Genomic DNA, 16293 nt, shown 5'->3' on the forward strand with positions numbered 1-16293 from the left:
CTAGGCTTCATGAAATTACCCTGAAGATCAGATTTGATGTGGGTCAGGAAGAAATAGTCGCTAATCACTTCTGTCCTTGATGCAACTACATAACTTCCATTGAAGCCAGAGCAGACCCTAGCAGCTAATGCAGGAAGGTCCAGAAAACTCTGAATGACCTCTGACCTTGTGCACTACAGATATACTGATGCACAACCAATGAGAGTACTGAGAGGGAGACCAGTCTGTATAGACATTCAGTTGACCAGAGCTATCCACCTCTTCTCACTGTACTGATTTGACCTAGATACAGGGCACAGGACAGGTTTATCTTCATAATCTTGGTGAAGCAACATGCTTATGTTGGCTTCCATCTCTTAGGTCATAAGACCGGCCATACAGGGCCAGACCAATGGTCCATCTAGCCCAGTATCCTGTCTTTCGACAGTGGCCAGTGCTCCTTCAAGGGGAATGAACAGAACAGGGCAACTTTGAGTGGTCCATCCGCTGTTGTCCAGTTCCAGCTTCTGGCAGTCAAAGCTTTAGGGACACCCAGAGCATGGGGTCATGTCCTGACCATCTTGGCTAATATCCATTGATAGACCTATCCTCCATGAACTTATCTAATTCTTTTTTGAACCCAGTTATACTTCTGGCCTTCACAACATCCCCTGGTAATGAGTTCCACAGATTTACTGTATGTTGTGTGAAGAAGTATTTCTTTGTGTTTGTTTTAAGCCTGCTGCCTATTAATTTCAGTGGCAGACCCCTTGTTATGTGAAAGGGTAAATAATAGGTTCCATGATTTTAGCCCTAGTAGCTGCTTCGTCATACTGGTTTGCAGTTCAGGAGGATGAGAGTAACCAGTGGTGCCTGCCGGCTCCCATAGAGATCAAACCCAAGTAAAATAAGCATTTTGTAAAGAATCCTTGATGTGCCCAGATGCTATCCACGTAGTTGGCAGCTCCCACCAGCCTGGGGGAGTGGAGGAAGTTTGTCTACTGCCTTACTTTTCAATAGCATTTAAAGTAATTGTTACTGACCCCTTATGAGTTTGCAGGTAACTAGCACATTTTATGGGCTTTGTCCATGTTAATTTCTGAGAGCTGGGATCTGGGTCTGGGCCTAGGAAGAAGGGAATTTGTTCCTTTACTGGCTCCTTGTTCCAAGAGAAATAAAAAGCCCGAGCTAATCTTGTTCCTGTAGCAGTCATTCACTCGTGGTTCTTACCAGGTAAATCATGCCTTTGTCAAATGGGGATGATGGCAGGGCTGCCCAAAGCCAGCTGTTGCGGGGAAGGAGGTCAGCTCGATAGGAAGCCATAAGATTTTGGAGATGGGCAGAGAAGGTGAAGCCATATCTCTCTCTCACATATTTCACATATAACAATTGTATTGTAGATTAGTCATAAAATATCAGCTACCTTCTCTTCCCCACCACTTGAGGAAGCCAAGACACTGAATTGTTTGACACTTGAACGTAACAAGCAGAAAGTAGCAAGGAAATGCAATAATGGGACAGAAGCAGGTGCCCTTCTACTCTTGTGATCTAGAGAAGGGCAACTCCACTCCACAGCCCCCACCTGAACAGGAGGTGGGCTCCGAGTGCAGCATGAGGACTGTCCAGAGTTCTTTCAGGAAATCTCCAGTTCTGACTATCTTTAATCTTTACTTCCTTTTGCTTTGGAGATGTTCACCAGCTTCCCTGATCAGACAGTCTGTCTGAGACAGGGAATTATTCCAGGATCCTGCTTCTGACAGTATGAATTACAAAACAGAGCTCGCCTTCTGCGCATCTCCAACTGGTGCCAGGTCCCTTTGTGATTTCGTGCAGGAGGTCACCAAAAGCTTGCATTTGTCTTCCATGGAAATGTCATAACTCTGTCTGTTTTGACCTAGATAATCAGTTCAGGATGTCAATCCTGGAACGACTTGAGCAGATGGAAAGGAGAATGGCCGAGATGACGGGATCCCAGCAGCACAAACAAGGAGTAGGAGGCGGGGGCAACGGGAGCGGGAATGGAGGAACCCAGACGCAAGTATGAGTCCTTCGTCACTGAGTCAGTTTTGCTTTATACGCGTTCCTTCTGGAATTAGCTTTTTGGAGGGTGAGGGAGCTATCTTTTAAACACCATTTGCCTCTTGAGAGCCTTTTAAATACAACCTCCTCTCAAAATCTCCATATTTTCCAGCCCTATAAATAGTGGTTCTCACTTCTTTTAGGGATTGATTGTGAATCCATTAAGAGATGTGTATCTGTGGTCCATGGAAGCCTGCTCTAGTGACCTAGAAACCCAAATTCTGTAGCTTGCCTTTGGAGATGGGCACCTAGCAAAGAATAAAGACAACCTGGCATTGGCTGGCCCAACAGATGTAAGAAGAAGGGACTTTGCACGCATGAGGTTCTGTCAGTGCGACGCTCAGGAAGGCTTCTAAATATTTTACACCTGTTAGTGATACCTGATTCCCTTGTTACATACTAGTTGAATGGTAGAATGACAGCTTAACTCCCACTGAGCTCTTGCCGGGGACCACGTAGAACTGCTGCTGAAGGTTGGAAATGGCACCCAGGGCAGGTAGTTGTTCGATGTGTGCTCGTAACAGAGAGTGCGAGCTGCTATACACAACCCCACTGGCTTCATATTGTCTGTGTGATTAATCAGAACGATAAATAACTTTGTTAGTAATATAGTGCAGTGTAATATGAAAGAACCACATTTCTCATACATTTCCATAGTTATTTAATAAATATCCTAGAACCACGCACTGCAGAACAGAAATACACTGTCTCCAACATCTGTACTGGCCTTGGTCCCAGGAGCCAAGCAGCCAGGCAGACTCTGTCATCCCAGGGACAGCAGCAGGGTAGGCTGTAGTGGTATCAAACAGCAACAATAACCCACTAGCAGGTAGACACTCATCCCCCTCTAGGGTGCCTGTCCCGTCTCCCCCCCCCCCCCCCCCCCGCCCCGTAACAGGCCTGCATCTCCCAATCAGATCTGGGAGATCTCCACAAGCCAACACCTAGGTTCACTCTGCCTCCCTAGCCAGCATGGCCCTCCCACTGAGCAGGTCCATTTCTTAACATCCACTGAAACAGCTCCTGCCTTTAAAGCAAATAAGCAATGTTATGATACTGGTGCCTGCTGAACAGGGGCCATTTTCTGCTGTGTTACACACCAGTGCAAGTCAGGTCAGTGGGGTGGCACAGATGTAATTGAGCATAACTTGCTCCAGGGGACTTATAACTGGCTGGTAGACTTGAGGCGTCTCAGTATCCATATGCTTTTTATGAAGCTAAAGGCTGAACCAAGACAAAGTTTTATTATTAATGATAACAAAGCTATTAGCTGCGCAGCTTTTAAGTTGGATATATTGTTATATCTTGTATCGAAAGACTTATACAGAATGATCCTGAGTTAACTGATTGGCCTGTAATAGGGGCATGCTTTGGTGTCTTGGAATGACAGGGAAGCTGAGGTGTTAAACTGAAATATCTTCTTTGTAGGGGTCATTATTTCTCATAAGACATAAGCCTACAGAACAGATAAACCAGGGAAGGGGCTGGTAGGAAACTCATTGGTAATAATTGCATATTTAGGGGTCTGTCACCTGGTAATCACTGAGAAAATCAAAGACATTAGCTGGTCTAGGAGTTCTGGGTGACCAGAGAGAACGGTTCCTTGGGTAGCAGTGAAGAAGCAACTCATAACAGTTTTTTGAACTCAGCACACAGTATCTAGGCTTTCTAATTGTTCAGACTCCTAGATCTCTGTGGCTCCAGAGACCTCGCAATCACAGTACCTGTTGGCACTGCTACAGTTTTGCAGTGGGCGGTAACACACACGTTACCTCCTGTTAAGAGGCCCTTTTGTGATTAATTCTTCTTAGGGGTGCGATACAAGTGACTGAAGTCATCTTTATCCACAGATATGATAGAACACCTGCAATTCTGCTTCCCCAGAATCTTTCTGCACAACTGTTGACCAGCCATGGCTCTTGGCTTTTGGTCATTGCTGCTATTCCCTGTTAAAGTACTCTTTCCAGGTCCGGTTCTGAGAGGCACTGGCTTTGGTGGGAGTGGAGTGCCCAGCGTCTCCTCCTAGGCTCAGGTAGTCCATGAGAAGGGCACCCTCTTGTACCCAGTGTGCCGCTTGTAATGGATTGCAATGACCTCCCTAATGTGGAAAGTTACCCTAGAGAGTTGATTGTAAGTACAGGTTAGTGCAAATAAATGAGAGAACCTGTCAGCTTTTGTCTTGTTCCTCGTGTCACATTCATCCCCTTCTATCACTTCCCTATCACTCATTATTTTTAAAAGCAAATGCACGCAATGGCCTAACAAGTCCTGCCCTGTGCAGGATGTGAGTCCAAGCCACCCTCCCAGATGACAGCTTCTGAGATGTGCATATTGCTTGCAGTGTGTGTCTGGGACCGGGACGTTGGGCAGCTGCTTTGAGAGCCGTGTGGTGGTGGTGTGTGAGAAGATGATGAGTCGTGCCTGTTGGACAAAGTCCAAACACCTGATCCATTCCAAGACTTTCCGAGGAATGACCTTGCTACACCTTGCTGCTGCTCAGGGCTATGCAACACTGATCCAGACCCTCATCAAATGGCGGTAAGACCCAATGCTTCAGACTTCTGACTCGTTAATGTAGAGGCTGCAGGAAGCAGGTATAAACTCTGGTTGGCCTGAGTTTCTGGGTCTCTCTTGCACTTTGCAGAGGATGCTGCTTGTTGCAACCTGCTCCAGGCCCCCGTTGTGCATGGGTACCGTCTGTTGTGAGTGGACCCAACCGCTGGATCCCACATGCTTCTAAGCCCCCTGGGTTTGGATAGTTGACCGGTCATTGTTCCTAGCGCTGGGGCTCTCAGGTGCACTCCCAGGACCATCCCCCATGTCTGACACCATTCTTGGGCAGTCGGATCCTGCAGTACAATCGGAACCAGTACTCCAACCCTCCTGAGACCCCCAATTGGTTTTATCCATTCTCTGACATCTACCTTGCTGTGGATGCTCTGAGCCTCTCAATTAATCCCTTAGGGGACAACATGGCAGGCAAGTAAGGAACACGGTTTTAGGAAAGGGGTTTCTTAATGAGAGAAACTTTACTCTTGAAAGCACTGGGGAGTTACAGATTATTGGAAAAAACAGTCCTGAACTCCTGCCTTCTCTCTCCTCCAGCCCTTTCTTCTGATGTAGCGATCATGACCTCCCTTCACACAGTAGATTCCCCCTTAAATGTAGTCTCTGACCTCTTTGGCCACATGTCCAGGTTGAGAAACTCCAGCCTCTGCTCCCATCTGAGCTACTGTGTAGAGAATTAAATGTTCCTAGGGTTGGCCTGCCTTTGAGAGACATCAGTTGATGGGCCTGTGTTGCTCTGTGTCATCTTCATAGATGACATCATTTAACTAGGTGTCAGGCCCCCACTACAATATGGATGCTCTAATCCACAATAGAGATTACAATAAAGTGGGGCCCCTGGAACAAATGGCATTCACAAAACAAGATGGAGTTCACCTTTTCCACAGACAAATCCCCAGTCTGTCACATGGCTTTCTTCTCTGATTTTAGGGGATAAAATTATCTCCTTGTTGTGGTTTCCCAGGGCCAAGTGCCTCAGCCTTTTACATGGAAGCTAGCAACCTGCTTGGGTTGGCATGTATGTGCTGGCCTGAGCTGGCATTGTGCTCACCTGGGAAGTGGAAGATCTGGGCACTCCTTACATTAGTGGTATATGTTTGATGTTTTCACTGCTGGCCTGTCTCCATCTTCCGCTTCATAAACAGAAGCTGATTTTAAACTTGACTTACTGTGGATCCCAATAAACCCTCTAGATTATCCCCATCCATTTGTTCTGGAGCCACTATTTCCCTTTCCCCTCTTTGTACTGTTAAGTGTTTCACTTAATTTAGCCTATTTTTGTGTGTGTGAGCAGCCTGTAGGGCTGTGCATGCGGTATAAAATAACAGCCTAAGTGTTTGTCACCAGAGTTTATGGAGCTGAAGGCCCCAATCTGTGAGGCAGATCCTGAACTCTTTGTCTAGATACTTATTGGCCCTCATCACGGTAATATTTGAATGCTGCAGAATCATTAATGGAGTTATAGGCAGCACCGCTGTGAGATAGGGAAGGGTTATGCCCATTTTTCAGGTGGGGAACAGAGGCATGACGTAGATCAAGTGACTTGTCTAGGGTCACCCAGGAGATCTGGGGTTGAGCTTGGAATGGAACCCATGTTTTCATCCCAGTCCAGTGCCCTATCCACTAGACCATCCTCCTCCCTAACCCAGGCCACCAGCTATAGCAAGTGTGCATTGCAGGCATGCAGGTGTGCTCAGCGCTTCTTTTTGTGATCAAGCCTTGGGGTGTAAAGCTGTGGTTTTGTGTAAGGATCTTAACCAAGCTACAGAACATCATTCCTGCTCTCATTTCCTGTGCAGCACCAAGCATGCAGACAGCATTGATTTGGAACTGGAAGTTGACCCTTTGAACGTGGATCACTTCTCCTGCACTCCACTGGTAAGTAGCAGAGCATTCTTTCTGAGCCAGTGACTCAGTCCACTGAGACCGTAGACTGATCCTCCTCAGGGGGGTGATGAGCTCCTTCTTTGCTGCCGTTCCCAGTCCTCTTGAACTTTTGCAGTCTGATGGAGTAGATGTATCTTGCATACTGCTATGCTGTATAAATAACAACATGACTCTAGCAAGTCTTAAATTGTTTTGCTCTGAGAGAAACCAAAATAGTTATCCCAATTTTTTGAGAAGTGTGGGGTGGGTTTTGTTGTTTCCAGATCTCTTGTTTTGCCCAAGCATCTCTGCTTTGCTGCCTTGAGGAAAAAGAACTTGTCTTTTTTTACTAGTTGGTCTGTTTACATGTTTTCCTGTCTGTGGAGGTCTCAATCATCCTATTGTGTCCAAGCCAGTGAATTCACAGTTACATTTCCTGATAACCTAGAAATTCCAAATCATCCAACATGCATGGAACCAAGAATAGGTCTAAATGAAAACTAATTCCCAAAGCCAGGTGGTAACTTTTTAGATGAGCATATCCCCTGTGAGAAGTTGGAGAGTGACACTCTTAGGGCTGACAAGGTACGTGGGGTAATATCTTTAATTGTACCAAATTCTGTTGCTTGTCTGTCTCACTTTTCGAGCTAACACAAAGCTCTTTTTCAGGTGACGTGTGTAAGCTCAAAAGCATGTCTCTCTCACCAACAGAAGTTAGTCCAATAAAAAAATATTACCTCCCCCACCTTGTCTCTCTAATATCTTGGGACCAACACGGTTACAACGACACTGCAAACACTGTCAGGGCTGGACTACCCACAGTTTGTTCATTGATAGAACTAGGTTTAGAATCCATTTAGTTCAATCAGTCTGCAACCCCCTAGTGTGCACTGGTTTGACTAAACTGATTTACAGTAACACTTCTAGTCACACCCATGTAACTTTGAGAGAATGTGTCGACAGTGTCTTAGCAAATAATTTTGTAACTCTTGGCTCTTCTGGGATGCTGCTGCCCAAGATGCCAAGCGTTGTTTAGAGTATTTTTCTCTTCTTATTTTTAATAACAATTATTCAAGTCTTAAGTGTGTTAATCATTGATACAAGCTGAAAAGTTAGAATGGACAACTGTAAGCAGTGATTCAAGGCCATTGTGAAGGAGGAGTAAGTTTATGGGCCAGAGTCAGCTCTGGTATAAGCAGGTGCCATTTCTTGGGGTTCAGTGTGGTCGAACCTCTTACAGCAGGGCTGAGCTGGTCCTGTACCTGCTGGCCTGTTTAGACAGGTGCACGTGTGTATGTGCTCAGCCATCTCTTTAGTTAGTAGACAGACAGGAATACGCTTTCATAAAGCTGTAATGTGCACAGTTGCAGTCTCTGTGACATTGACAACAAGCAGTGTTTGAGTGCAAAGATGCTACTGCCAACCTTAATGAGCCACCAGGCCTGGGTCCTTTATTGATAGTCATTTGTATTCTCTTAGCTCCCACACTATATTAGGCACTGTCTCAGAGACTGAGTTTTAAAACTTGCCCATTTGTTATGGTCCCGAGAATACTTTCTTATTAAGAATTGTGTAGTTGCTGGCTGCTTTTAACTTTTGTACAGAGGTCGTTCTAGGTTCCTGCTTCTCTAGCATTGTCCTAAATGTTTGATTTTTGCATGATTAAATACAAAATATAACAAGTCCCTGCTGTCCATGAGCCTGCCTCACAGTTTGCTTCTGACTGACCCTTTCCTACCATGTCACAGCTCATTGTGCCCCCTTTGTGAGCCGAGTCCCAAGGCAAGCATGGCATGGCTGATGTCTCCCCATGTGGCCACTCGGTCCTTTGAAAGCCAAATACAAAATTCATGTGAAATGTAAGGACCCCTACATTTTGCCCTTTCCTAGCTTTAATCCTGCTGCTCACATGCTCATCTGTCTATAATTCACGTGTGTATGCAGTTGAGCTCTTCTGCCTCTGCAGCATTGTTAAGATTTATGCCCATATGAAAGTTTCACTTACTGCCCAATAAGAAAATTTCACCTTAATTTATTATAGATGGACAGGCAACTACTTCTCCCAGGAAGTAGAGAGTAGGACTTGTCTAGTCCTCCATAATGACCTCTTATTCAGATGTGACACTTATAAAAGCTATCCTTTGGTGTTGAAGCATTTGCCAAGTTCTGCTGATAAGAGCTGTTTGTCAGTGATCTGAGAGGAGAACAAGAGAGGACTCCATTGCCTTAGCCAGAGAGTGAAGCACCTACAGATGTGTCCTGGGTTAGCCAATTGTCCTTTTCTCTTTCAGATGTGGGCGTGTGCCCTGGGCCACATGGATGCCGCCATTGTGCTGTATAAGTGGGACCACCGAGCCATCTCTATTCCTGATTCTCTTGGGAGACTGCCACTGGCTATTGCTCGGTCTCGAGGTCACGTGAAGTTGGCAGAGTGTCTGGAACAGCTACAGCGAGATGAGCAAGTTCAGCTTGGGCAAAATCCCAGAATTCACTGCCCTTCGAGTGGGGAGTCCAACACCGAGAGCTGGGTTGCCCAGTGGCAAAGTGAAATCATTACTTCTCAAGAGCCTCAGAAGGGTGTCACTGTTATGTCCAGTTCAAATACAGGTAAAAACAAAAAAAAACCTGACTGTAGTGTATGTCTACCACTGCCCCTGGGAGGTGTGATTCCCTGTGCAGGTAAACAGACTCGCGCTAACTCAAGCACAGCTAGTATGTTAAAAGTAGCAGTGTGGATGTTGTGGAATGGGCAGCGGCTTAGGCTAGCCACCCAAGTCCAAACCTGCCCAATCCCCTGGTTCTAAGCTCAAGTGGGTAGCCCAAGCTGCTGTCCATGCCGCAGTGTCCACACTGCTATCTTTAGCATGCAACTAAAGCCGAGCTAGTGTGAGTCTGTCTGCCCATGCTGAGAATCACAACTCCCAGCTGCAGTGTAGACATACTCATAGTGGCCTGGAGCTGGCAGTTTACTTGGGGGAGGTGGAGGGGATGTTAAGTGAAGCTGTTCTATCTCTGCCCTTGCTCCCAGCTCCCTGTCTCTCTCTCGCATTCCCTGTATTTGCAGGAGCATTGGCAAGTATGTCAATGTGTGTCAAAAGGTACAGAATCCTAGCTATTTGGAAAGGAATTGTGAACCACTCATCGGGGTGGTTCAGCTTAGCATCCTCCCAGGATGACAGTCACTCCTCCTGCATAAATTAGACCATGGTGTCCCAGGCATGGTCTGAACTGTTACCTGCACTCCTGGGAGGAGGGAGGTGTTATAGATGACAGGAACACTTTCAGCAGTTATCACGTCAATTGTTCAGTCCTGACTGATGGTTTCTTTGCTTCCAGAGTTAAGACGACCAAGGTCTGAGCCCTCCAACTACTACAGCAGTGAGAGTCAGAAAGATTACCCAGCACCCAAAAAACATAAACTGAACCCTGAGTATTTCCAGGCACGGCAAGAGAAGCTGCTTTCCACAGCCCTGAGCCTGGAAGAGCCAAGTGTCAGGAAGCAGAGTTCCAGCTCCAAGCGATCCATCTCTGAGACAATCAGCCCCAGGGAAGGGATAAGGGACTATGGCAGGGAGCTCTCCCAGCACATCCCAGAAGTTGCTGGGTACCGGGGCTCTGGTGGCCGGGCAGGAATCAAGTGGAACCCAAAAGACATTTATATTGGTGTGTCTGCAGTGCAGGTGACGGGAAGCCAAAAGGGGCTTGCGTTGGGGAAGGACACCGTAGCCCACCGGCTGCGTCAACGAGAGCAGATGAATGTGCTGATGATGGCTAACAGGGAGCTCGTGGATGGGGAGCTGCTTTCCTACAGGGACAGTGTGGAGAATGAGGACTGCTTACAGCACATGGATGACTTGCAGGTAAACATATCTAACATGGCAGCAAGGCCAGCTGAGGCAAATACATCCCTCTGTGTCAGCCTCTGAGACTGTACCTGACTGACCTGTGTGCTGTGCTGGGAGGTGTTCTTGCAACTACAGAGCCCCCAAAGCAGGCTTTGCAGAAGTTCATGGTTCTTGCAAACTGTGCACATTCCCTTCTGACAGTAAGTGATGGCCTTTCAGTCCTGCTGTGAGAGTGACGGTCAGCATGAATGGTTGTGCATGGCATTGCACTGTATTAGTTGGACAGTCTGCTCCTTTGAAAAGTTCTGCCAGCTATAATGGAATTTTCCATCTTGAAATGAATGGAACCAAAGCAGAGGAATGTGCTAAGGGCCCCTGCTCTGGGTAGCCAGTGCTGTGCTGTCTTCTATACAGAAGGGCAGCAGAGAGGTGGGGATGGTTCTTGCCTTTTTACCCATTTGAAAGGTTTCGTGTCCACCTCAAGTTAGGCTGTGTGAAGCTTGAGAGCTGACTGTGCTCTGAACTCAGCACCTCCCATCAGTCACTCCCAGGAAGTGCTGTTTCAATGGAGTGGGCAGTAAGTTCATGGTCCAAAGGATAAGGAAAAGGCAGAGTCTGTTGGCATCGCTACTAATGTAGATGGCAGGTACTTTCCGAGGCCTCGCCACCACGCACTCCATCCCTCTCCTTCCATTGCTTGCTCTCCCACACCCTCGCCCATTTTCACTGGGCTGGGCAGGGGGTTGGGTTGAGGGAGGGGGTGAGGGCTCGAGGGTGGGGCCAGAAATGAGGGGTTTGGAATGTGGTGGGGGCTCTGGGTTGGAGCAGGGGGATAGGGTATGGGAGGGGGTATGCACTCTGGGCTGAGGCCAGAAATTAGGGATGCAGGGGGCGGGGCTCTGAGCTGGGGAAGGGGATTGGGGTTCTGGGTCGGGGCGCAGGGTGCGAGCTGTGGGAGGGAGTTTGGGTGCGGGAGGAGATTCCAACCTGGGGCAAGCGGTTGGGGTGCAGGAGAAGTTTAGGAGTGCAGACTGTGGGTGGTGCTCCCGGAAGCAGCCAGCATTTCCCTCCGGCAGCCAGGTGGCTCTGCGCACGGCCCCTATCCGCAGGCACCACCCCTGCAGCTCTCATTGGCCGCAGTTCCTGGCCAATGGGACCTGCGGAGCTGGCGCTCGGAGTGGAGACAGCACACGGAGCCCTCATGGCCACACCTCCATGGAAATGCCGGCCACTTCCGGGAGCCGTCCGGAGCTAGGGCAGCCAGTGAACCTGCCTTAGCCCTCCTGCACTGCTGACTGGACTTTTAGCGGCCCGGTCAGCAGTGCTGATCAGAGTCTCCCAGATCCCTTTTTGATTGAGCATTCCGATCCAAAACCGGATGCCTGGCAACCCTAGGAGGTGGAAGAAGCATTCTAGCCCTGTACGAGTGGAGGAGACACAAGAGATGCCAGTGCTGCAGCTGAGCTCCTGCAGAGATTCCAGGTGGTCACATCTCCTTCCTAAGTGGATTACTTTGCATTTGTCATTATTGAAATAGGATGAAATTCAATAAGGACAAATGTAAAATACTCCATTTAGGAAAGAACAATCAGTTGCACATATACAAAATGGGAAATGACTGCCTAGGAAGGAGTACTGCGGAAAGGGATCTGGGGATCATAGTGCATCACAAGCTAAATATGAGTGAACAGTGTAACACTGTTGCAAAAAAAGCAAACTTCTTTCTGGGATGTATTAGCAGGAGTATTGTAAGCAAGACATGAGAAGTAATTCTTCCGCTCTACTCCGCGCTGATTAGGCCTCAACTGGAGTATTGTGTCCAGTTCTGGGCGCCACATTTCAGGAAAGATGTGGATAAATTTGAAGAAGGTCCAGAGAAGAGCAACAAAAATGATTAAAGGTCTAGAAAACATGACCTAAGAGGGAAGATTGGAAAAAATTGGGTTTGTTTAGTGTGGAAAAGAGAAGACACAGAGGGGACATGATAACAGTTTTCAAGTACATAAAAGGTTGTTACAAGGAGGAGAGAGAAAAATCATTCTTATTAACCTCAGAGAATAGGACAAGAAGCAATGGGCTTAACTTGTAGCAAGGGAGGTTTAGGTTGCACATTAGGAAAAACTTCCTAACTGTCAGGGTGGTTAAGCACTGGAATAAATTGCCTAGGGAGGTTGTGGAATCTCCGTCATTGGAGATTTTTAAGAGCAGATTAGACAAACTCCTTTCAGGGATGGTCTAGATCAGGGGTCTCAAACACGTGGCGGCCTGCGGGGTTCTTCCCTGCGGCCTGCCAAGCTCCCCACTGCCCCCCCGTCCCCTCCCCAGCGTGCCGCGTACCCCCACCCTGGGCCAGATCCGGCCCCTCAGGGCTTTGGATCCGGCCTGCGGATTTGCCAACCCCATGGTGTTGAGGGCCACGCGCTGCTCTGGGAAGCCGTGGACACCGCGTCCCTCCGGCCCCAGGGAGAGGGGGCGCAGAGAGCTCCGTGAGCTGCTGTTACCTGTGGTTACCTCCCCTGAAGCTCCCATTGGCCGGGAACAGGGAACCGCGGCTAATGGGAGCTTCGGGGGAGGTACCCTTAGGCAAGAGCAGCGCAGGGAGCTCTCTGCTCCCCCTCCCCCGGGGCCGCAGGGACGCGGTGCCCGCCTCTTCCCGGAGCGGAGCGGCACGGGGCCGGGGCAGCAGGGAGCCTACCCTGGCCCCGATGCGCACCCCTGCCACCCTGGAGCCGCTCCAGGTAACCGGCGCTGGGCCAGAACCTGAACCCCTCCTGCACCCCAACTCCCTGCCCTGAGCCTCCTGCCTGCACCCCAACCCCCTGCTCTGAGCCCGCTGCCGCACCCTGCACCCCTCCTGCAACCCAACCCCCTGCCGTGAGCCCCCTGCCGCACCCCACACCCCTCCTGCACCCCAATGCCCTGCCCTAAGCCCCCTGCTGCACCCCACGGGCAGGGGCGGGGGTGGAGTGGGAGGGCAGGGGCGGGGACAGCGGGAGGCGGGTGATGGGGCCCTCGGGCCAACGTACGAGTCCTCATGTGGCCCTCCTGGTGATTCGAGTTTGAGATCCCTGGTCTAGGTATCAAGTATCAGGGGGTAGCCGTGTTAGTCTGTATCTACAAAAACAACAAGGAGTCTGGTGGCACCTTAAAGACTAACAGATTTATTTGGGCATAAGCTTTCGTGGGTAAAAACCTCACTTCTTCGGATGCATAGAGTGAAAGTTACAGATGCAGGCATTATATACTGACACACGGAGAGCAGGGAGTTACTTCGCAAGTGGAGAACCAGTGTTGACAGGGCCAATTCAATCAGGGTGGATGTAGTCCACTCCCAATAATAGATGAGGAGGTGTCAATTCCAGGAGAGGAAAAGCTGCTTCTGTAATGAGCCAGCCACTCCCAGTCCCTATTCAAGACCAGATTAATGGTGTTAAATTTGCAAATGAATTTTAGTTCTGCTGTTTCTCTTTGAAGTCTGTTTCTGAAGTTTTTTTTGTTCAATGATAGTGACTTTTAAATCTGTAATAGAATGACCGGGGAGATTGAAATGTTCACGTACTGGCTTATGTATGTTACCATTCCTGATGTCCGATTTGTGTCCATTTATTCTTTTGCGGAGGGACTGTCCGGTTTGGCCAGTGTACATGGCAGAGGGGCATTGCTGGCACATGATGGCATATATAACATTAGTGGATGTGCAGGTGAATGAGCCCTTGATGGTGTGGCTGATGTGGTTGGGTCCTCTGATGGTGTCGCCAGAGTAGATATGGGGACGGAGTAGGCAACGAGGTTTGCTACAGGGATTGGTTCCTGGGTTGGTGTTTCTGTGGTGTGGTGTGTAGTTGCTGGTGAGTATTTGCTTCACACGATACAGTTCTGCGGTGATCTGGAAGCCTACTTTCGTCGTCTCCGACTCAAGGAATATTTTCAACGCAACACCACTGAAGAAGCATTGCGGCAATGAGCAGCTACAATGACTATGCGAAGCTGAAGGTGGTGCCCATGGGCTGAAGAGGAAATCACTGCAGTGTGAAGGAAAAGGCATTCTAGATTTGAGGAGGAAAGGGAGAGACTATATGGATAGTGTTTTGGGAAGAGAAATATACAAGATATGGTGTAGGGGAGAAAATAATACCCAGCAAAAAAAAGAAGGTGGGGAGAGGAGAGAAATGAGTAGCTTAATTTTTAGGGGAGGAAGATTCTATATGCTTTCTGATCTAACGAGGGGTGGTAAGTGAAGTGGCAGCTACGAGAGCGGAGCCTCAGAAATATACCCACCCACTACATCTGGATATTCTTCCACACAGCCAAAGTCATAAAGGGAAACAAAACCCTTGCAAAGCAGGGATGGATCTGCTTGGTGTTTGCAAAAGATGCATTCATGTTTCTGGAACTGCCTTGGGTTCTGAATTATTTGAGCCTCCCAGATCTAACAACTGTACAGGCCCTAGTCATAGGAACAGAGGTGTCATGCTGAATGTTGCCAACACCAAATATTTAATATTGGGAGCGATGTCCCAAACCTGCATCATGGGCTGTTTTCTTCAGTACAGGAGAGGATCACCTGATGCTTGGAAGCATTCCAGTACAATAGTGTTAGATACTATATAGAAACCAGAGGGAAAGGAGTCAAGTCTAGCAAAAGGAAGCGTGAAATACAAAACATGAATATTTATTTCTAAATAAAAAAATACCTAAGGGAGCAATAAGGGACGAAATATAGCGGGAGACTCCCACCAGTGTGGGAAGTTAATTGGAATGGGGTTGGAGGTAAAGTGGCACAAACTGCATGAACTCTGAACTTGTGTCCTCTTCCGCTGTCTCTTTCACGGGAACACAGGTATGTTCTGGGTACTGGATCAGCCTTAGAAAGTACGCAGCAGCGATGCTAAATGAAGTTGTAATGCTTTCGTTCTCCTGTCTCTCCTCCATCGGTCAGAAACAAGGCCTCAGTCTATGGAGATCTCTAGAATTGTAAAGGAGAATCCATGCTTGTTAAATTTCTATCCCTCTTTGTTGCTGACAGCATAACCAGTGCAAACCACTCAAAGCCTTTCTCTCTTTCCTAATGATCACAAGTTATTCACAGTCCCCTCCCAGCCATCCAACACTGGCCTTTGGGTCTGGAAAAACTGTCACCTCAGTCAAAGGCTATGTTTACGCTACCATTTATAGCGGTATAACTTGTGTCACTCAGGGGTGTGAATAAGCCACCCCCCAAGCGACATAAGTTACACTGATCTAAGCGCCGGTGTGGACAGCGCTCTGTTGGTGGGAGAGCTTCTCCCGCCAACATAGCTACTGCCGCTCATTGGGGGATGGATTAATTATTGTGTCAACGGGAGAGCTCTCTCCCGTCAGCATAGAGCAGCTACACTGGAGATCTTACAGTGGCACCTGCTGGCAGCTCGCCAGTGTAGACATAGCCTTAGATTGAAGCCAGTGGCATTTTTGCCTGAATGAGCTATTCAGGATCAGGTCCAGTGAGTAACCTTCGCTTCCCACACACTTGGGCAGCCCTTGTCCTCATCCTGGGGTAAAGCTGTGAATTGTTTCACCACAAAGGTGTTGGCAGGAAGTTGGCAAACATTGCTCTTGTCTGCCCCTTCCCAGGTGAACATGATGACACTTGCAGAGCACATCATTGAAGCAACGCCTGACAGGATCAAGCGGGAGAATTTTGTGCCAATGGAGTCACCGCTGGTGGAGAGGACAGACAGTGCTGCCATTTGCACCACGATGAGCTGGCTGGCCAGTTACCTTGCTGATGTCGATCATATACCAAGTGCTGCACAGATAAGGTCAGCAACACTAACCACAAGACAGGTTTGGGCATGTCCCTGTTTCACTGCAGATTTGCTGCTCTGAGATTTTGTGTGTGTGTGTGTTCTTTGACCTTTGGTTTTGCTTTTTAATTGGGTTTAATGCAGGTAATTCTAGGACAGGCACACTTGGT

The 16293-nt window shown here is 48.3% G+C and overlaps 1 protein-coding gene across 1 annotated transcript in view; it reads left to right on the forward strand.

Annotated features, from left to right (window-relative positions):
• Positions 1-16293, forward strand: part of CAMTA1 (calmodulin binding transcription activator 1) — a 929563-nt gene that overhangs the window by 881579 nt on the left and 31691 nt on the right. The window contains exons 11-16 of the mRNA XM_065421212.1: positions 1878-2017; positions 4400-4596; positions 6426-6504; positions 8784-9099; positions 9829-10352; positions 15951-16138. Of these exons, the coding sequence (XP_065277284.1) occupies positions 1878-2017; positions 4400-4596; positions 6426-6504; positions 8784-9099; positions 9829-10352; positions 15951-16138 (1444 nt within the window). The remainder of the gene's footprint in view (positions 1-1877; positions 2018-4399; positions 4597-6425; positions 6505-8783; positions 9100-9828; positions 10353-15950; positions 16139-16293) is intronic.

The sequence above is a fragment of the Emys orbicularis genome, chromosome 22 (genome assembly GCF_028017835.1).
Source record: "Emys orbicularis isolate rEmyOrb1 chromosome 22, rEmyOrb1.hap1, whole genome shotgun sequence".
Taxonomy (NCBI): Eukaryota; Metazoa; Chordata; order Testudines; family Emydidae; genus Emys; species Emys orbicularis.